The 24,944-nt window shown below is 36.1% G+C and overlaps 3 protein-coding genes across 3 annotated transcripts; 1 reads left to right on the forward strand and 2 right to left on the reverse strand.

Annotated features, from left to right (window-relative positions):
• Positions 1-382: 382 nt before the first annotated feature.
• Positions 383-1,162, reverse strand: LOC110039025 (L10-interacting MYB domain-containing protein-like). The gene is made up of 3 exons (XM_020743965.1): positions 836-1,162; positions 711-717; positions 383-597 (listed from the first exon to the last, which is right to left on the reverse strand). Exons 1-3 carry the CDS (start codon positions 1,160-1,162, stop codon positions 383-385), a joined length of 549 nt encoding a protein of 182 aa, XP_020599624.1.
• A 3,503-nt stretch (positions 1,163-4,665) lies between these two features.
• On the forward strand, positions 4,666-6,514 carry LOC110039029 (CBL-interacting protein kinase 19-like). The gene has a single exon (XM_020743969.1). The coding sequence runs from the start codon at positions 4,951-4,953 to the stop codon at positions 6,385-6,387; it is 1,437 nt and encodes a 478-aa protein (XP_020599628.1). The 5' UTR covers positions 4,666-4,950; the 3' UTR covers positions 6,388-6,514.
• Positions 6,515-8,566: 2,052 nt separating this feature from the next.
• Positions 8,567-9,478, reverse strand: LOC110039026. The gene is made up of 2 exons (XM_020743966.1): positions 8,900-9,478; positions 8,567-8,801 (listed from the first exon to the last, which is right to left on the reverse strand). Exons 1-2 carry the CDS (start codon positions 9,476-9,478, stop codon positions 8,739-8,741), a joined length of 642 nt encoding a protein of 213 aa, XP_020599625.1. The 3' UTR covers positions 8,567-8,738.
• Positions 9,479-24,944: the final 15,466 nt, after the last annotated feature.

Below are 24,944 nucleotides of genomic sequence, written 5' to 3' on the forward strand. Positions count from 1 at the left end.
TTCACGTTGCGGATCCATCCTAAATGATTTAAAATATAAACATTAATATTCAACCATCCAACAATTTAAAATGTTAACAATTGTGCTAATAATAAAAATTCTCATTTGCTACATATAGAAAGATTACACATGTAGAATGACACATATAGAATGACAAACATATATTAAAAATAAAACAACATAAGTAGAAGTTCAATTAGTGCTGATACATAATGAATCCATAAAAAATATCATTCATCGAACAAAACCCGCAAATATTCAAGACGCATTTCAGGCTCAAGCGCCATGAATATTTTCATTCTAGTTGAATCATCAAGTTTTTTCACACACTGTGCGTGAAATCGTCTATCTGCAACAACTTCAGGAATAGAAAGCAAAAGCCTCAGACAGTTAATATGCTTGCATCAGAGATAGGTAGATCTGCAAATGCTTCAATCAAACGATCGAAGGAGGTGTTCAAAACATGTTTTTTCTCTTTATTTTTCTTAGCAACCTTGGGCCTCTTTATTGTGCTAGAGTCCCTCGTATCTCTCTGATTAATGCTACACACATCTTCATCAGGTGTCAATGGTTCAGGGGTAAATTCATCTGGCATCCCTGAAAAGGTACTTTCACTTGGGTTGAAAGTAAATTTTCCAGTAGCGACAATACATTTAAACATTATGTCGAGTTTTTCTTCAAATTCCGGCTCAATCTCGCACTGTCTATACCTTTTTGCTGCAGGTACCGCTTATGACATAACATTTTAAAGCGAATAGTTAAGCAAGTAAAATTACAAAAACAAATGAAAACCAATTTGAAAAGCAAAGAAATAACAGAGTACATATATAATTACCTCCAATTTCTCAGTCCACCATTCAGTGGGAGCATCAATTGTCCGTTTAATCGGATCCCAACCCAGATCTGTAGATCCACGTTTCAACTCCTTCCATATTTTCCATTCCTTCTTTAATTGGTCCCATTTATTTTTGAATTTAAGCTTGTCGTAATCTCTGCCAGTCAGTTCTTTGAACCTCATACCAATATTATTCCAGCCTTCCTTATTAAAGTACGTTGTAGGCCTGCTCCTCGGCTCAATTTCTTTTAAACATAGATCACAAAATATATTGGTGACTTCTTTATCCCACATTGCAGAGGGACCCCCTTCAGATGTCTTACCCATTGTGGAACTATACAAATAATTGCAAGTATCACATAATAATCAAATTATCTCAACTACCCAACAATTGTGCAAATAAATGCTAAAAAAGTGCTAAGAATAAAAAAAACACACCTATTTTTTATGTGGTTCGGTCAAAGACCTACATCCACAGTAAGACATCGAACATGTTTTATTATCAAATTTTTAATCGTACAAAGCTATATTTCTCACTGGAGAGGACTACAAATATAAAATACATGTGTAATATGAAAATTCTAATACATGTCCTTCAATTTAAATTCCAACAAAGCTAGGATTATCCGTAATCTCAAAAAAAATTGTCAATGAGCTGGCCTGTCTCAAATTACACCGCAGGCAAATTACACCACAATTTTCATTTCTTTGGCTCAACACCATATACCCATTTGCTAAATGCATCACATCGGCGGGACATAGCCAAAATCCTACAAATTATTACATGAGAAGGTTGCATATGCTAAAAGTATAAAGTGAGTCATTTATCAAATGCTGAGCCATAGAATATGTAATAGGGCAATAAATAAAATACAAATACGGCCCACCATAAGGATGTGAGCCAATCATGCTTCTTTGCAAATCAATTTTGCTACCCAACATGAACTCCATATCCATTTTTTTGATGCAATAAGTGAACTAGAAATCCATTTTTCTACCCACCGTAAACAACAAATTCAACCCACCATAAAGATGTGAGACATTCATGTTCTTTTGCAAATCCATTCAACAACCATAAACTACAATTACAACCCATCGAAAAGAATTGCAAGGTAAACATTAATTGAAAGACCATGGAACAGTAATGCATTACAAACAACGTCGCAGTAATGCATTACAAACGAGAAAGCCCAAATACATAAAACGATTCAAACCAACAAAATCGGGACATAGAGATGAAGAGAATGTTCCGAATTGTATCATTCAATATAGATACTCCTTTTCCAAATCCAAATTGTATCATTCAAAAGAGATGCAACAAAATCATATACAACCTTTTTTGAAGAGAATAAACATTAGTAAAACCAATAAATTGAAAGAGTGACTGTGAAAGGAGTTTTGCATAGAGGACTGCCAAGAATCAAAACACTATGCTCAAGAACAAATGCATTACAAACGAGAAAGCCCAAATACATAAAACGATTTGAACCAACAAAATCGGGACATAGAGATGCGAGAATGTTCCAAATTGTATCATTCAATACAGATACTCCTTTTCCAAATCCAAATTGTATCAGTCAATAGTGATGCAACAAAATCATATACATCCTTTTTTGAAGAGAATAAACATTAGTAAAACCAATAAATTGAAAGAGTGATTGTGAAAGTAGTTTTGCATAGATGACTGCCAAGAATCTAAGCACTATGCTCAAGACCAAATAAGTGGTACATTGAAGCTATTTCCGATTACTTGACATTGTGAAAGTGTTGCACGAGTTTATTATGTTAAAAGAACAAGTTTACAACAAACATGTAAACACTTCCTTAGTAAGCCACTTTAAACTCTCAAAAACTGAAACTAACAAGATAAAAATATGACCAAAATTACTTATACGTTAACAATTGAATCATTAATATAGGTTATGGTGTGCACACCTGATATAACACTTGTAATAAGGGTTAAGCAAGTAAAAAATGGGAGTTCTGCGAGACAGATGTCAAATCAAGAAAAAACCTTAAGAAAAAGGTGAAAAAGATGGTGTTAACCAGGAATAATATAACATTGTAGAGACTTCTTGACAATGATCTGAGTGGTGATCCGAATATATGTAAAAGTATACCATCAGTGATACTTCTATTAGTTGGGTATTGCAGTTGCACTCCCTTATTACTTTTGCAAAACTCATAGATCCAAAGCAAGAACCGAAAAAAATTCACCGATCCAAAAAACTCACGAATCCAGAGCATATCTCGAAAGTCTCGAAAAAACTTACAGATTCAGAGCGTATCTCGAAAAAACTAACAACAAACAATCGTAGATCTTACCGGTATTAGTTGGGTATTGCAGTTGCACTCCCTTATTACTTTTGCAAAACTCATTATTACTTTTGCAAAACTCACAGATCCAAAGCAATAGAAGCAGACATATGGGGAAGAACCGAAAAAAATTCACCGATCCAAAAAACTCACGAATCCAGAGCATATCTCGAAAAAACTTACAAATCCAGAGCGTATCTCGAAAAAAACCAACAACAAACAATCGTAGATCTTACCGGAGAGTATATGTCGAAGGGAAAAAGAATGAAATCGAGCCCTAACGCCAACAGAGAGTGATGCTAACCAAGGGAAAAAGAAGGAATTCGAGTCCTAACGCCAACAGCCAACGCCGAACGCAGCTGAGACCCCGCGATCCGGCTAATGAAGAAAAATGGATCCGCGGGACGCTGCGTTCAGAACGCCACCGAACGAACGCGCGAAACAAACGCGTGGGCGGCGTTCTGAACACGCCACCACACATACATGTATAAGCTGCGCCAAACAGGGCCTAAGCCTTTGATACAAGATATAATTAAATACTTTTAAATTTGGTGGATACTGGGCTCAAATAAACATCAAGACAGAAAAAAAAAATATAACAATGTGAACGGTTAAACATTAAAAAAAACTATCGTGAGTTTTTTATGCGCTCAAATATAATATTTAATTGATTTGTTCCAAGCTAAGGGATTATGAGTTTCAACTATTTTATCATAAACACAGTACATTGCTCAAAGGCTACAAGCTTATCACAGAATAATAATGATCGCTTGGGTCAAGAGAAATGATAAATTTAACATTCATCATCTTTGCTAAAGCCAACACTAGCTTTCTTTGGTTTCTATTTCTCCCCTAGCATGAGAAGAATAACCTCTTAGACATGTAATAATCTCATGATAACTTCTCTAATGCCTCAACAATCATTTTATTTCCATCATAAGATGGTCTATATTTAGAGTTTAGAGATTATGATTTACCATTGATGATTTATGATTTAGGGTTTATAATTTTTATTAGATCATATAAAATTTGATTCACTATAAAAATCATCTAACTCCAGCAATTTAATTTACAATCAATTAAATATCATAAAGTTTCCAAATGCATCGAATTTATTTCACACCCTATGCTTGAAATTTTAAAAATAATTATTATTTTCTGAAATGCTAAATTATAATTGATAAATTATTCGGCAGTTCTTATATTGTGATATTAAAGATATAAAAGAGTCTGTTTGTGGCAGCTTGTGCGTTGCCCGTGGGTTGACTACGAGAGTCGATCCGCTGCCTGCGTTTAATGTTAAAACTCAAACGCGGCAGACAACATTTTAAAAAACGCACAAACCAAACGGTTAGACAGTATTTTCAAAAAAGGGCCCATAATCACTAATTTTTTACTAAGAAGCCTAAAAACTTACAGCTAAATTGTCCTTAAAAAAGTTAAAATTATTTTTTTTTTCTAAAAAAAACTATTTCTAGAATCGAACAGCACGAAAAATACATTCCCTTTATTTCGAAACAAAAATGGTAAAAACTCGATGCACACCACTCGACGATAACCGCACACCATAACGGCTCCCCCTGACGGCGCTCCCGAGATTCTATAGAATTTCCGACCATCAAAGCTGCAGAACCATAACGGCTCCGTCATCTCCGGTTCCCCTACCGCGTCCTTTAGAGCCAGCCTCCTCCCTCCCTCCCCTCCCCTAAAACCATAATTAAACGCAGAAGAGCGAAGCGTCTCCCTTCCGAGGAGCTCTGGCTCCTCCGGCGGCGGTCAGCCAGCCACCGCTGCCGGCCATGAAGACTAACAAGAAGGAGACTCAAGGGGCTCTCATCCTCGGCCGTTACGAGCTGCTGAAGCTCCTGGGGCAAGGAACATTCGCCAAAGTCTTCCACGCCAAGAACCTGAAGACCGATGAATCCGTCGCCATTAAAGTCCTCGACAAGGAGCGCATTTTAAAGAGCGGTCTTGTCGCCCACATCAAGCGCGAGATCGCCATTCTCCGCCGCGTTCGCCATCCCTACATTGTCCATCTCCTGGAGGTAATGGCCAGCAAGTCCAAGATATACTTTGTGATGGAATACGTATGCGGAGGCGAGCTATTCAGCAAAGTCGCCAAAGGCCGGCTGAAGGAGGACGCCGCTCGCCGATACTTCCAGCAGCTGATATCGGCCGTTGGTTTCTGCCACGCGCGCGGCGTCTTCCATCGAGATCTCAAGCCGGAGAACCTCCTCCTTGACGAAAATGGGGATCTCAAAGTCTCTGATTTTGGGCTCAGCGCGGTCTCTGATCAGATTCGGCTGGACGGGCTCTTCCACACCTTTTGCGGAACTCCGGCGTATGTCGCGCCGGAGGTTCTCACCAGGAAGGGATATCAAGGGGCCAGCGTCGATGTCTGGTCATGCGGGATCATCCTCTTTGTGCTTATGGCTGGCTATCTCCCTTTCCACGACCAGAACATCATGGCAATGTACCGCAAAATCTATAAAGGGGAATTTCGATGCCCCAAATGGTTCTCCACCGATCTCAGCAACCTTCTCTTTCGCCTCCTGGACACGAATCCCCAGTCGCGGATCACCATTCCTGAAATCATGGAGAATGTCTGGTTCAAACAGGGGTTCCGCCATATTCGATTCTACATCGAGAATGACAAGCTGCACAGCCTAGATGAAACTGTTGATTCGCCGACTGTAAATGCCACGGAGACTCCGCGATCCCAGCAGCGGCATGATGAGACCTCCGATTCTGGCTGCGATTCCGATACTTCTGTCGCCTCCTGCCCGGCGGCCATTTCCGTCTCTAATAACAATCAGATGATGGGGGTTCCAAGACCAGCGAGCCTGAATGCATTCGACATCATATCCTTCTCGCAAAGTTTTAATCTTTCTGGATTGTTTGAAGAGAGCGGGGAGGAGGCAAGGTTTATATCCGGGGAGCCCGTGCCTGTGATTATATCAAAATTGGAGGAGATTGCGACGTTGGTGAGCTTCAGTGTGAGGAAGAAGGACTTCATGGTGAGCTTGGAAGGGACCAGAGAGGGAGAGAAGGGGCCATTGACGATAGCCGCAGAGATATTTGAGCTAACTCCTTCACTTGTGGTGGTGGAGGTGAAGAAGAAAGCGGGGGACAGAAGAGAGTATGAGAAGTTCTATAACATGGATCTAAAGCCGGGATTGCAGAGCCTAATGTATGTATCTGCTGCTCACAACAATTTCGCTTCCAACACCAAGTAGAAGTGACAAATTTCATCGTTTTTTATTTTTTTATTTTTTTCCCATTTGGCTGCACAAATTTCCCTACTTTAATTTATTGATTCATGTTTTGTAACTTTTTGGTTCCATTTGTCACAATTTTTTACCATGTTATATTTTATGTTGTTATTTTTTTTTGGTTAGTTTAATGATTCTTTAAGTAAGGGAAGTTGTAGTTGTGTATTGGGATTCAATCATTCTTAGAATTTAGACAGATTTCCATATATTTATCATTTAGGATGAGGAGAGTAGTGCCTGTTTGGGTGAATTGTGTTGATTGGGAGGTTTCTCTTTGAATTGATTGTGTGTGGTCTAGTTGGTGCTAAAGATAATCAATTTTTTGAGGTGTTGTTTGCCTAAAACACTTTTCAATATTTTAGGCGAGACTTCTATTTATTCTAAAAATAACTTGATTTATTTTAATAAAAAGATTAAAAACACATAAAAATTATACTAAACAAGTATATTTTCAGAAATAATAGCTAAGAAATGATATCAAACGGACCACCGGGTAAACATTTATGTTGATGGAACCAAAATTAACAGTGTGGATTATTACTCTCTTTTACTTATCCCCTGACTCTAGCGTTGCTTTATAAAACTAAAATTATGACAAACTTGATACTTTTATTTTTGTGATATAAAAAGGTTTTCTGTTATGTTGGGAACTGAGAACCATAAACTGATTATAGTTGGAGTAGATTCATTAGCGGTTAAATCTATTTTCAATCCCAAAGCCTAAGCTTATGGTTGGGAGCTAACCATTTGGGCTTCTCAAGTGATGCAATGTCGACCAAAGTCAGAGTGGATCGCTCCACCACGGAAGCTTCCTAAAGAGCTTTAGAGAATATTTGTTGGCCATTCGTGCAAAAGCTAGAAGAGTGAACATGAATAATCGATCGAAGGAAAAGAAGAAGAGAAACTGAATGCACGGAAAAAATCCAACTCTCAAGCCTTATATAAGGGCCTGTGGAAGTTCAAATGCCACTGCTAAGCCACAAGTCAATTTCAAGAACTCGAATCACATCAATACAAAAATCGATAAAAAAGTGAAGTCAAACAAACTTTTTGCAAAAATCAATAAAAAACTCATCTTTATTCAAACATAAAGTACTAAATACGAGAAAAAATGAATCCATGTTTTGCATTAAATTTTCTTATATTTATCCCAACATGATTTTCAAGAAGCAAAAGAATCAAGGAAGTAATTATATATGATAGAAATATATCGGCACAAATCTCAAGAGAATTAAACGGACTAAAAGATAGAAGTATGGTCAAGGATAATCCATCGAAAGGAGATCAGGAAACATGTTAATAGAAGACCAAAGGATTTACTTGACCAGCTACATCTACCTCGGAGCAAGACTCGGAGCCAGCCAAACAAAGGCTGCCCAAGTCAAGATCGAGACCAACCAAATCGAGAGAAGGAACCAATCAAACTCTCGTCCAAATTAGTAAGGAGTCTCCAAAAATCTTCAGAAGACCTAAAGTTATCATCACTAAAACACCCCTTGAACACTCCAGATGAATCTCTTGTCAAAGGTGTGACTATTTGTTTGATTATGATGATTTACCCTTTGCCTGACAATCTAGTTTCATCCCCACAACATAAGTTTCTCATCCAAGGGTCCATAGTCGACAACCGAACCGAAACAACTGACTGGTTGACTCAAGCCAACAAAACGAAGTCTGGACGACATAATGACCAAAGAGATGACATGTTTCCTTGACTCAACATAATCAATCGAACGACCTTGGAGATCTGAGGATTACAGATCTCATCCGACCGAGGGATAGGGTAGTCGAGCCTTAGCCTCATTTATTTTTTATGCCTAAAATACCTTGTAAAGTCCCAATAAAAGTAGGGGCAAACATATAATTTATCACTTTATATCTCATTGCCTATAAATATAAAGGTCATTTCTATAATAGAAGGTTAATCAGTCATACGTAAGAGAACCAATTCTCTACTGCGCCCTCGCTCCATTACTCTCTGTTTCTTAAATGTGATTCACTGAAGAGATCAAGATTCTAACACTAAATTTGATCAACATAATCACATAAATAAGCTCTAATACCATCACATTTTTTAAGCATCAAAATTGCTGTATCAACTATGCAGTAAATTTAATACATCAAAAAACCAAATAATAGCAGGCTCAATGAAGACTGAAGCAAGCCAACATAAACAGTTTAGCTATTGTTCTAATAGATAATTATCCTGAGAAAAATATTTCACATTCTAATGTTCCATTAAAGCTAGCCAATCAAACAAATTGTAGAATAATCATCACGAAGCATTGCTCCTCAAGAGAAATCTACAATCATCTCTAAGAACAACCTATGGCATCTTCTTTAGCATTCTCCATGGATAACTTCAGAGCTAATTCATCCTGGTCATCAGAAATCAGTATAGAATCATGCCAAACAACACAAAAAACATAAATCAAACTCGTACATCAGATCGAACCGATTAAAAATTCAAACTCACCTGATGCTCAGTGTCAACTGCATTATTGCCGAAAAGAACACCCCTGGACGGATCAATTGTCCAACCAAGTAATTCGCAGATCGCTCTCGCATAACCGCGATGCACCGATGTGTTCCTCGTCTTAGAAACAGAGTTGGCGTGCTGGGCGACCGCAAACAATCCGAAGAACTTCTTCCACAGCTTCTCCCCAATCGCCCTACAAGCCAGGCAGTAGAAATCCCCCTTTGCCGTATCCCTTAGATAAAGATCCCTCAAATCGGCTGCTTCATCAAAAAGCCCCTTGAAGAAATCGTAACTCTTCCCATCATCCAGTTCGTCGAATTCCAAGTCTTCCTTGTCGGATCCGTACTCGGCGTCGAAGAAATTCCGGCATAATCTGAATGCATTTTCCTGCGCCGATAACTCGTTAGAAGCTGGCGGTTGCGGCGGCGATGGTAATTTAGGGATTGAATCCAATTCGGATGGCTGCCGGTCGGGTACGTTCTCCTTCGACCAAGCGGCGACAGATGCTGCTGACTCAGGGAAAGGAGCCCAGCTTTCCAGTAGAGACTCGACCGTTTCTTGGGGTTTTGTTTCCATTATCGAGATTCGGGATAGTTTGCTGCGAGATTAAATTAACGGCTGGGATTAGATAAAATTCATTCATTAGCTTACATTGGAAATATTGCTATTTAAAAATTGATCATCCATTTTTTTTTTGGGTCATTTACATACACAGCACACAATTCATATGTATTAACATATCTAAAATTTATTTATTTATTTATTTTTTACATTTAAACCAGGCAAATCTTTCATATCACCTAAAAGTACAATTATTTTAATTTTTGAAAAGGTATACTTAGTTTGTATATAAAACGTATGACTTGAGTTGTATGCATGCAAACTATTTTATTTAACTACTTTGGGCTCGTTCGGGGCAGCTTATTTGGTGCGGTGGCGTTTTGAAAACACACCAGTTCTGTTTGGGTAAACTGAGTTTCGACAACTTATGTGTTTTCAAAACGCTGAAAACAGCGTTTTCACACCACATATATTTAGGTGCGGTGATAGCTTTCTGACTACGGTCTGACTTTTTCCAAAAAAATAAAAATAAAAATTAATAATAGCTACCACACATAGCTTATCAGCAGATTATTTTTAATCAACTTATCAACAGATTATTCAATAAGCTGCAACTATCCCAAACAGATCCTTAATTCCTATATTTATGAGTTACAATTAAACTATTAAATTTTCATAAACATGCAAAATACGAATTAACATTTTAATCTTAATTTTAATATAGTGAAAACTTTAAAATTAGAATAAAATGATATATATATATATAATGTATATATATATATAGTTGATATACGATTTTCATTGTAAAATTTAATATATTAATTTCATGGTAATTACAGAAATATTCATTTTTCTTAGATAATTTACAATAATAAGGAAAAATATGTACAATAAATTTTTTCAAAAGAAATAAAATTACTATGCATTATTAAAATTTTATCATTCATAGTATTAGTTTTAGAGTAAAATTTGTGCATGTGCATTTACTGAGGCCATCATACATTCAAAAAGCTAAAATTTGGAAACAATGTGTCGGAATCTAAAGAAAAGAGCTTAAATTTGAAAATTATAAATTGAAAGATAAAGTTATGGATTTTAAAAAGGCTGAATTTCATAATGATAAACTAGGATTTAACGAGATGGTCAATTTTTAAATTCTAGAATTTGTAATGGAAAAAGATGAATTAAAGTGCATATGAGTGTGCGGATTTTATAATTGTATGGTCAAAAAAATCATAGACTGGGTTCAAAGATAAGGAGAGAACTCGTCGAGTGGGCTTCATAGATACGCTATATCAATTCAACCGATCAATTGGTTTAATTATGGGAGTATAACTAATAACTAACATATGATGATGGCACATAGAAGTGAAATCAAGGAAGGATCGCTCGATAACTTGTCAATGTAGTCCAACTCATCTCACGATCGAGCGAGCAGAGTTCTCCATAAGATCTATTCCTCTAAGAAGATTAACTCATCACATGACCGAATTATTTGAAAGAGCCATCACTCACAAATTGCACTCGAGAAGATAAAATTACTACGCATCATTAAAATCATGCAAGTTAAATATAAAATGTATTTGGTAGGGAAAAAAAGAGCTCAAGAATATCTGAAAATGGGCCCCATATAAAATTTCTATAGAAAGATTTTGAAATTGCGATAAATTAGTAGAAATTGATGAAAAGATAAGAAATGATCATAAAACTAATAATTATATTAAAAATATTAATTATGTGCAATTGGAGAGCCTATGTTTTTTCTTTTTTTGCAAATAAAATTTAAAAGTTAGATTTTTAATCTGTTTTTTAATTCAAGATGTGTCCTTAATACTACAACTAATACTACAATTATGAGATAAAATAGGAGAATCAGAGACTAATTTACTGATTAATGTAAATTTAATTAGATATTATAAATACTAAGACTAAAACTAAAAAACATGTTTATCAAAATTATTATTTTTTAAATATATATATTATATTATCTTCTAAAGTTTAGTAATCAAAAGCAATGTAATTTGTTGCTGACTATAATAATTTAATTAAATACCCTAGCACTATAATCAAAGGAGAAGTAAATAAAATGAAAAAATTTATTGCCATGCAATTAGCTTCTTCTTCAAGAGCAAAGAAGTTTAGATGGCCGGATTAAAATGTATGCATCTCACATGTAGATGGATGCATCATAACAACATTTGTGAGAAATTTTATAAGTAAGAGAGAAGATGGCACTTAGTACAAACATAGATTTTACCTCTGAATTAATATATGATAATGTTGAATATGATTTTATGAAGATAGAAGGATCGATAATCTTCACTCAATAATGTAAAGAAGAAATATTTTTGATGGTATAAATAAGTAGAATTCTTTCAACATTTCGAGAAAGAGTTTAAGACGAGGTCTTTGCATTGGAAATTATAAACTCTAGAGTGTTTACGTGGGATTGTTTTAGTCTCATAATTGAAACAATTTTCAAATTAATCCTCAAATTCCTCACTGTATATAGTTATTAATGGAGACTATTTTAGTCGATATTTAAAAATATGGGGGACTAATACGACACTTCTATAAACTACAACGAAATCATGTAAACAATTAGGGGAGTATTTTGACAATTTACAAAATTACAAATTATTTGGGCATGTTTGGGGCAGCTTATTTAGTGCGGTTGCATTTTGAAAGTGCACCTGACCTGTTTGGGTAAACTGCATTTTGACAGCTTGTGAGTTTTTAAAAAGCTGAAAATAGCATTTTCACACCACGTCAATCTAGTTGCGGTGACAGTTTTCTGGCTACAGCCAGACTTTTTCTTAAAAATAAAAATTTGTAATAGCTACCATATCAAACTTATCAACAGATTATTTTTAATCAGCTTATCAATAAATTATTCTTACAGCTGTCTCAAACAAACCCTAATAATCCAAATTATACTGACAGAGAAGTAAATGCAATTAATTTTTACTTAATGGACAAACATAACAAAATTTTGGCAGACTTCAAAATTTTTTGTTTATGTGAAAAAAATATTCATTTAAAAATTAATATTCGCTCATTATTTAATATCCAAAATTAAGTAAGATGAGATTTTGATAAGCTAAATAAATAAAGGAATACAATGATTAGATCCCAAATTTTGATGCTTGCTAAAATAAATAATCGTTCATTCATTAATATTTATTCACCAATTAATATGTATGATTAAAGAGCTGACATTTTGATGCGCAGCCTTGGAAGAGTCCTTGATTTTGACGTAATAAATATTCATTTATTAATTGACATTAGTAAACATTATAAAGCTGTGATTGGAATTAAGAATGTTACAACGGATATCTTTTCCATATAAATTGAGGGCAAATGACTTCTAACGGCTACGTTCAGAATTTACTGATATGGGGACACATGAAGGTGACAAAAAAAATCGATTTAGCCTAGGAAAATATTCCTTCCGTGTTATTTCACATTATTCAGGTGTTATTGTGGTGGTATTCATGTGTTATTGTGTTCTGGGAATATTCCCGGTGTTATAATAACAATAACACATGAATACCACCACAATAACACCTGAATAACACAAAATAACACATGAGGAATATTCTCATGTGTTACCGGGCCGGATCACAAAAATGCGTGCGCGTTTCCTTGAAGCCACTTGTCCGTATGTTAGTGGACTCCTAAAGTAGCTCTATATCAGGAGTCTTGATGTAATATTTTTCATAAATTGAGACTTATTTTATTCATATTCATTTAGTTCAATAACACAACCTATTTAATGTAATTTAATTTAATTTATTTTTAACATGACTTATTGTTCATATTCATTTACTTTAATAACACAACCTTGTTAATTTAATTTATTTTATTCATATTCTTTTAAATTAATAACGCGACCTTTTAATTCAATACATTATATTACGCTGGATTTTGATTCAACAATTCTAAAGCATTTTAAAACCATAATCTAAACCTTATGAGACAATATAATTGTAGGGCCGAACTTTCATAATTCAGGTCCAAGGTGAGTACGAGATGTTAAAGGGGATAACCCATCGAACCGGATAGATGGCCCAGGCTAAATCGATCGATCGATCGGTTTAATTAGGGGGGTGCAGCCAATAACTAGTTCCGATGATTTGCACATGTCAAAACAATCTAAGGCAGCTCAATAAGATGCCATTGAAATTCAAGTCATTCCAAGGTTGAGTTTGGCAGAGCTCTCCAATCAGATTTATTTCTCTAAGAAGATTAACTCGCCTCATGACCGAGTTGATCCAAAAAGGCGTCGCCAACAAACAATAATTGAGAAATTTTTTTTTTAATGATTTATGTTTGCTAAAAATAGAATATAATAAATATTTAATTTGTGATGCATAAGCCAACCCATCTATAAAGTGATGCGGCCATTCTAATATAAGAGAAGAGTCCCGAGTAAGAAAAAGAAGATCATTTTCTCATTTTTCTTACCTATTTTTTTAGCTCAAATTCCTCATTATTTCATCCATTTTATTAGTAGTGATACGCCGCCAACAAATTTTCATCCTCAGGCACGAATCTCGAGGAAATATTTTGAGTAAGAAATATTCAAATCTTGATAAAAAATCATCCAGAGCTCCGATTTCAACAAACTTATAGTAAAATTGACTGACTCGATGAGAATGACCCAATGATATCAAGGTTAGTCCAATCCAAGTCAAATCAAGCTCAGATAAAGCAATTAAATAATGCGATTAAATCATTTTTGAAAGATTTTTGGACACTTTTAAAAGATCAAATGAATGTCGAATTCAACGAGTTTATAGTCGAATCGAGCGTCTCGACAAGAAGAATCCAACGAGCTCAAGATTGCTCAATTCTGGCATCGTTAAGACACTCAAATGTCCATCAAACGCCATCTGATCAAAAACAGCTATCCGGACCGTCCGATAAAAATGGTTCATATTCTTGCATTAATTGCACTCATAACACTATAAATAAAGCCTCACTTTCTCACATGACGGAGGGAGGTTTGAGAGAGAACTTGAGGCTTTGAGAAGGAGCTTAAGTTCAACATCATCTCAGCCACCGCAAACTACCGTCAACCACTACCGATCACCGCTGACCTCTGTCGATTAGCATCGATCGTCATCAACTATCGTCACTGCTAACCAGAGCCGTCATTCGACGTTGTATCTTGGAAAATCTAGTAATCCTTTTCTATCTGTGGGACAAGGGACATCTGTAATCATCAAATTATGTCTGTGGGACAAGGAACATCTGTAATCATCAAATTATAGTGGATTTTCTTACTATGTCAGAAACTGAGCCAGACCCCGTGATTTTTTCCCTTTACGGGTTTTCCACGTAAAAACTTCTGGTGTCATCACATGCTAATTCATTTTCATCTGAGTGTGTGTTGAATCCTCGTGCAACGCTAAAACGATAATCCATTACTCTACCGCCACGAATTATTTAGCACACATCTAGTAGTATGGATTCACGTACAAATTATGATCCAACAATAATATTTTTTAAATAATTAATTATTATAAGTCAACTTTTTTTGTCATCACCAATTAATTTTAAGATAAATGTAATATATGATTATTCAATTAAAATATAAAATATATTATTATCTTAAAAAAAAACTTCTATAATTTGAGATTTATTTTAATTGATAAAAATAACCATGCAAGGTAAATATAAATTGTATTTGGCAGAAAAAAAAACTCATAAGTATGGGGATGTGGGCATTGGGGGTGTAAACGAGTTGAGTCAAGCTCGAGACATCCTCAGATTGAGCTTAAGTTTGATTAATTTTGTCAAGTTCGAGCTCGAGCTTGACATTAAGTTTATGAGTTTAAATATAAAAGAGAGAAAATAATATAATTTAAGATATTGTTTTGATAAATAACAAATAGAATGAACAACTAGAAGAGAAATAATAAGAAATTATTTAATATAAAATATAAAATATTTCAAATATTTTAAAGATAAAATCATCAATTTAGTATATTTTGAGTATAATTTTGATACTTCATCAACAAATTTATCATATGACACAAATCTCGAGGCAATATTTTTAGCAAGAAATAGCCAAAATTCATTTAAAAATTATCAAATATCCAATTTCAGCAAACTTACAGTCAAACTGATACAATCGACGAGAAGAATCCAATGATACCAAAATTGGTCTAACCTGAGTCAAATCAAGCCCATAAATATTTTTGGATGCTTTTAGTACATACTTGGAAGGTCAAACATAATTCAAATTTGACAAACTTACAGTTGAATTGAACATCTCGACGAGACAAATCTAACAAGCCAAATATCATTCAATTTTGAATTTTTGACATAATTAAGAAACTTTAAATGTTTACAAAATGTCGTCTAATCGAGGAAATCTCCCCAGACTCTTTAATCAGAGTAGTCTGGATTCTTTTCTTATTTGCAACCTGGACTTTATAAACAGAACACTGCCCCCCCCTTGGGAGGGGACCTAGACTTCAACCCAAAGAAGGGTCGGGAGAAGTAGGGGTGAAACACTATGACATTTCTATATTAAAAATTCGGAAAACACTTCTCGTTTTTGTAGTTGCCGATCGCCATCAACCACCAGCCATCGACCATCATCTACTACCACCACCCACCATTTGCTCCTTTCCACGAAATCCCATGCGGAGTCACAACTTGCATAGCAGAATCCCAATATACGTTACGGAATAGTGAAACATTATAATTGTATGACCAAAAATTCATAATTCATGTTCAAAGTGAGTACAATATATTAGAGCTGACAACTTGCCGAATCAGATAGATACTTATGCCAGGTTAATTTGGATCCATCAACTATGATAATTTACCAATAGATGTTGAACCAGACTAAGACACCTTGATAACTCACTAATGAAATCCAAGTCATCCTAAAGGTCGAGTTGGAGAGCTCTCCATCAGATTTATTCCTGTAAGAAGATTAACTCACTCCATGACCAAATTGATAGAAAAAGACGTCATCAACAAACTGCAAATATTGAGGAAAAACTTTTATAATGTATGATTATTCATTACATAGACAAGGATAATACTAATAGTAGTGCCACAAGTAGAAGTCAGTGGAGATGGAAGATACTTTATGATTGGAAAACAATAAATAGTTGATTTGTTATGCATAAGTTAACCCCTCTATAAATTGATGCGACCATTGCTATGCAAGAGAAGAATCCCTAACTAAAAGAAGATCGTTTTGTCAGTTCTTACCTTTTTTTCTTAGCTCAAACCTCTCATGATTTCATTCAATATATTAGTAGTATGGATTCACAAACATATCATGATCCAATAATAATCTTCTTAAAAATGGTTAATTATTATAAGTGAAAACCTTGGGTGGGTCATCATGAACTAATTTGAAGTTAAATATAATATATGAATATTCAATTAAAATTTTTATTATATAATTAACTTAAATTAAATTCTATAATTTGAGATTTATTTTTATTGATAAAAAAGAATTAAATATAAAATAATGCAAGGTAAATATAAATTGTATTTATCTGAAAAAAAAAAAAAAAACGCATGAGTATGGGAAAGGGATCACCATATAAAATTTCTATATGAAGATTTTCAAATTGCAATAAATTAATAGAAATAAGATAAAAAGGATAAGCTATGATAATAAAAGTAAGCATTTTCTAATTATTTCATTAATAAATATTAATTATATGCAATTAGAGTGCATAAGTTTTTATGTATTTGCAAATAAAATTTAAGAGTTAGATTTTTAATTCAGGATGCCTTTGTGGCATTATAATTATGTGATGAGTTAAGAAAATAGAAAATATTTTGCTAATTAATGTGAATTTAGTTAGTTATAAGAAATAATAATAATAAAACTCATATATATGATAAGAAAAATGTATTTTTTTATAAAGTAAGTATAGTACCTCATCACCTTAAGTATCATGATCAAAATAACACTACATACACCAATATAATTTGTTGCTCAGTAAAATAAGTTAATTAAATTTCCAAGTAACATAATCAAATAATAAGTATATAAAATGAAATAATTATGTTGCTGGCTAAAAAAATTGCATTGAAAAAAATGAATTTAATGGTTGCAATATTTTTGATATTCAAAGAAAGAAAATGTGAATTCTAACTAATTTTATGGACAATATGCAGTTTGCTTCTTCTTCATGAAAAAAACTCTTTAGATGTGATATACATCCACAAATTTTTATCATCGACATGTATCTCGAGGTAATTTTTTGAGCAAGTAAAATTTAAACCTCAATTAAAAATCATTTAAAATTTTAATTTCAACAAACTTATAGTCAAATTGACCGGCTCGATGAGACAACACAATGATACAGAAGTTAGTCCTATCCAAGTCGAATCAAGCCCAAATCGAGTTGTTAAGCCAGCTTGGAAAGAATTTAGTGCCTAATTAGAAGGTCAGATGGGTTCCAGAAGTGACAAATTTTTAGTCGAAGCAAACAACTCGATGGGGCAAATCCAACGAGGCCTAGATCACTCAATTCCAACTTTGCTAAGGCACTAAAATATTTATAAAATTTTGTCCAATTGAGGGAATCTTTCTGAGCTGTCTGATTGAGTGGTCTGGATTCCTTATTAGTAGGGAAGCATCTTCCAGGCTCTATAAATAGAACCCTATCCCTTTCATGAAAGGGTACCTAGACTTTGAACTAGATGATGACTGGAGTCTAGAGGAGGGGTTGAGGTCCAATTTACTACAATGAAGGTAATACGAACTCCACCCACTCCTGCAGTCGTCGAGCACCGTTCACCATCCCCTGTTTGTTGCAACAAAATCTCTTTAAGGAATCATGACTTGCATTATGAAATCATGTCGTTTGTTTTGGAATAATGTAGCATCCTACAAACCAATGCAATGACAGACCCCAAAGATGGTGTAGTGACGTAGTCTAAAGACGCTCTAATGATGTATCTTGAAGACAGTGTAACGATGCATCCCAAAGATGGTGTAATAACTCACGTTAAATATGGTGTAATGACTTGCCCCACATTCGGTGTAACAACACATCTGAAATTTGGTGAAACGATAAGGCACATTTATAGTGCAATGATGCCTTCCAAAGATGGTGTTCAACACACCCTGCAATAGCTGCTTATAATTGCATTGCTAAATATACAATGAATTTCTCTAGACTTTCGAAGCTCTCTACATAACCAATTATAGCCAACCTGATCCACAACCCATGCAACTCAATCTTGGCCTTTGTGGCCTACAAACATTATCACAACTCATATAACTCTTAACTCCAGCCACTCCAACCTACATACATTATCATAGCTCATGTGGCTCTCAACATTAGCCTCTGCGGCCTACAGATGCTACTACAACTCCTTAATATGACCTTTGTAGCTAATAGATGCTCCTAAAGCAATCATCTACATCACATATGACCCACTTCTACCACAACTCTTAACTCTGATCTCTAAAAAAACTAGTGCTATAACCATTGTCTACAAAATTCACAAGGAACTCCTCCATAACAATCAACTATGTTCTTAGCGGCTGATATCGACTATTATTATTGAAATAACATTGTCCATGAACTTTGTTATTCTATCTTCGTTAGCTCAAAAGAAGAGTGGTCATGTGTACTCACCATTACATAATGAATTATTTCAATTAGGTTAAGTCTTGTGATTTTTTTCCCTTTTCAGGGTTTTCCACGTTAAAACTTTACATGCCTCTATTTTAATTACCTAAGTGTGTGTTGAATTTTTATGCAAAAAAAAGTTGCTAATAATTACTCTACCATTGTGGACTTTCTAACACACAACAAATTGTCTTTGTATGTGAGAAATGAAGTCTCGTTCAACTAAGTCGTTAAGTATGAGATGCCAAAACCCAACTTCATTTTTCAATGATATACTTACTCTACCATTGTGGACTTTCTAACACACAACAGTTTGTCTTTGTATGTGAGAAATGAAGTCTCGTTCAACCTAGTCGTTAAGTATGAGATGCCAAAACCCTACTTCATTTTTCAATGATATACACCATCCAGCTTGTGGATGAACCTCCTCTGCACCTCTTGAGTATCATTTCTAAAACATTTTTTGATGTAGAGGATAACCTTCACTATAATAAAAAAAAGTCCATTCACATTAAAATCCAAAGCATGACTGTATTGGGGTAGTCTTCCAACATCCCATTCAGACATCAAATCTACAAGAAGCATTTTTTAGGCTGGAGGGGCAACCTTCACTACAATCTTGAAAGATCATTCATATTAAAGTTCCATACATGATTTTTGTGGGAGTATTCATCCCACGTATCATGCAGACATCAAATCTTCAAGAACAACTTTTAGATTGGGGGACAATTATGATCACAATAAGCATTTCCTCTGCACTCCCTCATTGTATTGAAGTTCCTCTTCAACTTGAAAAGGAAGCTGATCTCTTCAAGGTTTGATACGTGAGTTGCTTTATAAGTTTGTGTAGAAAACACCCCCATTAGGAGACAACAAATTCAAAAACCATAACTAGCAAATTTGCAAAAATATTTCTTGCATATGATTGCAATCATATCTCTAAGAAAAACTATTGTCTATTTTGACCTGCAACTCAGCTTCTAGAAATACAAAATATTTTGTAACACCTCATTTAGGGTTTATTTGGTTACAAGATGAATCCAATCCAACCTCTTCTATCATAGGATATGATTATCTAGCTTCAACTAATAACCTCAAATGGCTAAAAAATTCTTGGTGGATTCCCATCAACTTCTTTTGTTATAAGGTACATTAGTCAAGTGAATGTGCTTTAAATAATAGACTACGAAATATCAAACATTTGTAGTGACAGACAAGGTCTTCACCCATACCATTGGAAGACAAGCCCAAGAACCAATTCTTAATGGGAATCTAGTAGTAGACACACTCCTCACTACGAAGACCATTTTAGAGCTAGTGATAGATAAATGCTCTACTCATACCCCTAAAAGATGAGCCCAAAAGGCAAATCTCGATGAAAAGTTAGTAGTGAATTAATTCTTAACTAGAAAGACTCCTTGGGAGTAAGTAGTGTTTTTCATTATGTTTCTTTCTTTCTTTTTTTTTTTAAAGAGTCGTCAGCCTGTCGATCGTCGTATACTTCCCTTCTCCGAATAAATATCTCTTTCAAATTATATGAATGACTTGAAGAAGAAGGGAACCGGAAAAGAGGGACATACAACAAAGATGACAACCACGAGGAAAAAAAAACAAAACGGGGAGAGTCTACATACAATACACCTCACAAGGATATGTCAAGTATGTCTGCATAAATGAGATTGGGCGAAGGCACCTTAGACCAATATCCGCGAAAGAATACCTACGTAGGCTACCAATAACCAGAGATTCAAGTAGATGCCTGTTCTGGGGTTAAGAGCACTCCCAATGGGGCGTGTACCACTTGGTTAATTACATCTTTGGGAATACCCAAGAATACTTACGATAAAAGATGTTTCTCTTATATTATCGTAGACTTGAGAAAATAGGATTTTAAAGGGAGGTTATTCCGTGTAGGAACGCTCTTATGCTTCAAAGCTCTGGCTAAGTCATTTGCAGAGAGTGAGTATCTCACATCCCAAATAAGTAGCAGCTTATCAGCACATGATAACCATAGAATAACTAATAATCATCTTAACGGGGGTACCCCAATACATCAAAACACGTCCAGGCTGTAAGGGCAGATGACAAGTTGTGGTATCTTAAACGAGTGACAACTCATCGACATCAGACCGTCAAGATGATACCAACAAAGTCAATAGAAGAAAAAGGGCTCAACAGGGGTAATCAAAGGAAAGGGAGGATTAATCCATAAGAGATAGAGGTAGCCAAGTCAGAGTACTACAGACCCGTTATCTTAAGCTACTAAGACACTAAGCCTACCTGGTCGTGAATGTAGTCGACCCAACATGTCCTGAGATCCCCGGTCAGCAACCCGTGAATTGCATTATCCACAGAGATCTTGGTAGCCCTAAGGTCAAAGGAAGAAAACTTTGTCCTATGACTATAAGTTAGAGCTCCAAGAGGTGGGACTTACACCTGTCGAAATGACAATGATGCCTCAGGAAAGAAAGAGAGGTGAAGGTTCAACTACAAATTTGGAAACACTCCGAATAAAAGGACTTACACCCCGTTTGGGTCGGGGAGCCTCCAGACACGTTTGACATACTAGACAACCACCCAAGAAGAAATCTATGATGGGCTAGTCGGGTTGGAGAAGTACGGGGGCTCCTCCTATAGACATGCAGATATGAATGCAATTATCTAGAGCGATCCTTAATTATTGTGAAGACCCTATTAATATGAATTAGGTTATAGCCATGTTATACAACTCATTTTAAAATAAGCCAGAAGGCCATGCATGAAAATAAAAACAGGCTTTGAAAATCCTGAATATTTTAATCTTAAATTTTAATTTATCTTGAATGTTTTATGCATGTTTTCTTAAGAGGAAAATTTATAATTTTTGGGTCCTTAATGAGCCTAGCTTATAATTTTCGTGGAACTCCAGATGCACATAAATAAATAATGAAAAACAATCCAAACATGCAGACATACAAATGCAAATGTAGAATGTAAAATAAGCCAAATAAAATAATAAGTAGGTCAGTGTCACTGGGTCGGCAATATATGCCAAAAAAAAAATAAGAACAGTCAAACTTCGCATATACATGTCCGGTCTCTAATTCTATACATCAATATTAAATGCAGAATTAAAATACAGGCACGAGCATATGCTCTTGGTCCTCTCCATGTGGTTCTTATGTCAAACACCTCAAAACCCATGTTCATATCTTATTTCTGCTACAGGACTCTCCTAGGACTTTAAAAAGTATATAGGAAAAGTAAAAAAAAAAATGATTCAACCAGCATGAAAACAAGTGTTAGCGGGGAATGCTATGTAACACATACAATAATCCATGCCTTATAAGTGGGGGAGCTAAATAGCACTTGCAAGCAAAATGATCAGAAACCATTATATGCTCCCCTATAGTGGTACTTGTGTGTGTGCATGTAAATAGGAACGACTCCCTGCAAAGGAACACCCTAATACACTACCATGCATATGCAACATGCATGCACACCAAAAAAGAGCGAAAAAAGTGACGCATAGTTAGCGAAGGAGCAAAAAAACATCACACAATAATAGTCAAAGGCATAAAAAAGGACTACCTAGCATTCTAACCCCTATCCTAACACACTATCTAACAAGAAAGTGTCATAACCAGCATCTAAGTGAAGGATCAGACTCCGGGTAAAGTATGACTTCGGAGGGGTTGCCTTACTGACCCCACCCTAAAGATTCAATGAATTTAAAGGGTGTCACCCAAGGTGGATTTTGAAAAGAGTTGGCCTTATATACGACCTACTTAGTTACACGTGTAATTTCAAAATTATGGTGGATGTAGTGATATATAATAAATATTTTTTTAATTTTATTTAGTTTTAAAATAAGGGTTATTAAATGCGAGCCTGTAACATGCAAGGTGATACAAGTTAGATCCCACGGATCCTTAACATTGCCTTACTTGTGTCAATCCCGATGACTTAACTCACATTGCTCACCGGAATCGACCCGGCAAGCAATGTTTGTTAAGACATTGTGACTGACACTAAAGTCACTCTCCTATCGAGTATGACTCATTATCCATGCAAGCATGCAAATGCAAACAAACATATGATAGAAGTGATGAAGCTGAGTATGCCATGAATGCAGTGATTCATAAAAAATTGGTGTGCCGTGGACGCATTGCCCTGAAGAAAAGTTGTCGTAGAGGCAGTGACCCGAAGATGGGCGTGCCGTGGAGGCAGGGGCCCACAACTGGGTATGTCGTGGAGGCAGTGACCTGAAGAGGTGCAACATAAACAAATGATAATAATCATGCAAAATAACACATACGAGATGCATTTCATCATACAATTAGGCGAACAGACACATGCAAAATAATGCAAAAAGCATACAAGCATGTAAGTGATCGGTCGGTCGAGTCGTGGTGGTTGGTCGAACCAAAATGTTTGGTCGACTGAGTTGGGGTGGTTGGTCAAACCAAAGTGCACGGTTGACATGGTCGGGGTGGCCGGTCAAATTAAAGTAGCCCGTCAACCGGGCCAGGATGGCCGATCAAACCAAAATGCTCGGTTGATCGGGCCGGGGCGGCAGATCGAACAAAAGTGAAATGTCCACCGGGCTGGGGCAGTCGGTCGAGATGGCCCGTCGAGGCAAAGTGAGATGTTGTTTGGGCCGGTGCAGCTAATCGAGGCAAAGTAAAGGCCGACCGGGCCAGGGCAGCTGATCGAGGAGAAGTGAGATGCTGACTAGGCCGGGACAACCAATCGAGGCAAAGTGAGATGTCAACCGGGTTAGAGTGGTCGGTCAAAGCAATGGTGACATGCAACATGCTTCAAATAGTATATGTAACTCAAAGCATGCAAACAATCATGTCGATAGCAAACTAGACCCGTGATAATGCTCTCACTTAGGAACCTAAGGATTCAACACATTAATGTGTGGCGTAGCTACCTCCTGCTTCGGTGAGGCATGTGAAGAGTTTCTCCCCGGAGATTCTGAGGGGGAAACTCTCCACGAGGTTGTGAAATGGGTTAGCTACAAAGCTTTTCCCATTTCACCAATCCTCAACATTTTGCAAAGTGAGTTAACTACAAACTTTTCTCACTTTGCAAAACCAAACTCCCAATTTCTTAAAGGATAATTGGGGAATCCAAAGCAAGGGGAGGAAGGGACTTCAACCCGTAGGACATGTGCTAAGTTTCACAACAAAAAAAGAAACACTCAGCTTCGCAAAGGGGTATTTGGCCATGTATGGAAAATCTTAACCTAAAGTTTCACTCTAGGAATATCAATGATCCATCACATAGACATGTCGCAGCGCCGACTCACGCCGGTGCACATACCCTGTGTGGGCAATCAAACCCACACACCTAGCGAAACTAAACCCTAGGGCTATTTAGAAACTCGAGAATCTCACCATCGTGACAGTTGTGGATGTGTTCTCTTTATGTTGAAGGGGAACCCATGTGCTGACGTGCCTCGTAACAAACCACAGAAACGAGGGAAGATGGGAGCTAGCGAGAGAGGTTACTCGACGACGATGAAAAAGGAGAACCTACGAGGATGCCGACGTGAAGAGCGTTGGCAGAGATCTTTCCCTCAACGTGGAAGACGTCCATGCCTCCCCAAACATCGGTACCTTCACTGTCCGTCGATGGTGGATCACTCCGACGAGGTTTCCAATCATCGAAAATAAGGGACAATGAGGTGGAGGAGTTAGCTCACCTGCAACATGCAATAGAAATGCCAAATGCGCTGAGGAGAGTGCGAAATTTGGGGTTGTACTATGAGGGAGGCTATTTCATCGTGAACTGGACGCCGACGAAGGAGTTGGTTGGCTAGATGTCAACAACAAGGAGGAGAAAGCTAGAGTGTGGCCGACCAAGAC

This window comes from Phalaenopsis equestris, unplaced genomic scaffold, assembly GCF_001263595.1.
Source record: "Phalaenopsis equestris unplaced genomic scaffold, ASM126359v1 Scaffold234857, whole genome shotgun sequence".
In the NCBI taxonomy this organism is placed as follows: domain Eukaryota; kingdom Viridiplantae; phylum Streptophyta; class Magnoliopsida; order Asparagales; family Orchidaceae; genus Phalaenopsis; species Phalaenopsis equestris.

Bases quoted from the DNA above. Each gene is read 5' to 3' on its own strand.
- LOC110039029 (XM_020743969.1), top strand. From the start codon at position 4,951: ATGAAGACTAACAAGAAGGAGACTCAAGGGGCTCTCATCCTCGGCCGT.
- LOC110039025 (XM_020743965.1), bottom strand. From the start codon at position 1,162: ATGGGTAAGACATCTGAAGGGGGTCCCTCTGCAATGTGGGATAAAGAA.
- LOC110039026 (XM_020743966.1), bottom strand. From the start codon at position 9,478: ATGGAAACAAAACCCCAAGAAACGGTCGAGTCTCTACTGGAAAGCTGG. The intron at 8,802-8,899 runs GTGAGTTTGAAT...TCTGATGACCAG, and splicing joins CAGTTGACACTGAGCATCAG to GATGAATTAGCTCTGAAGTT.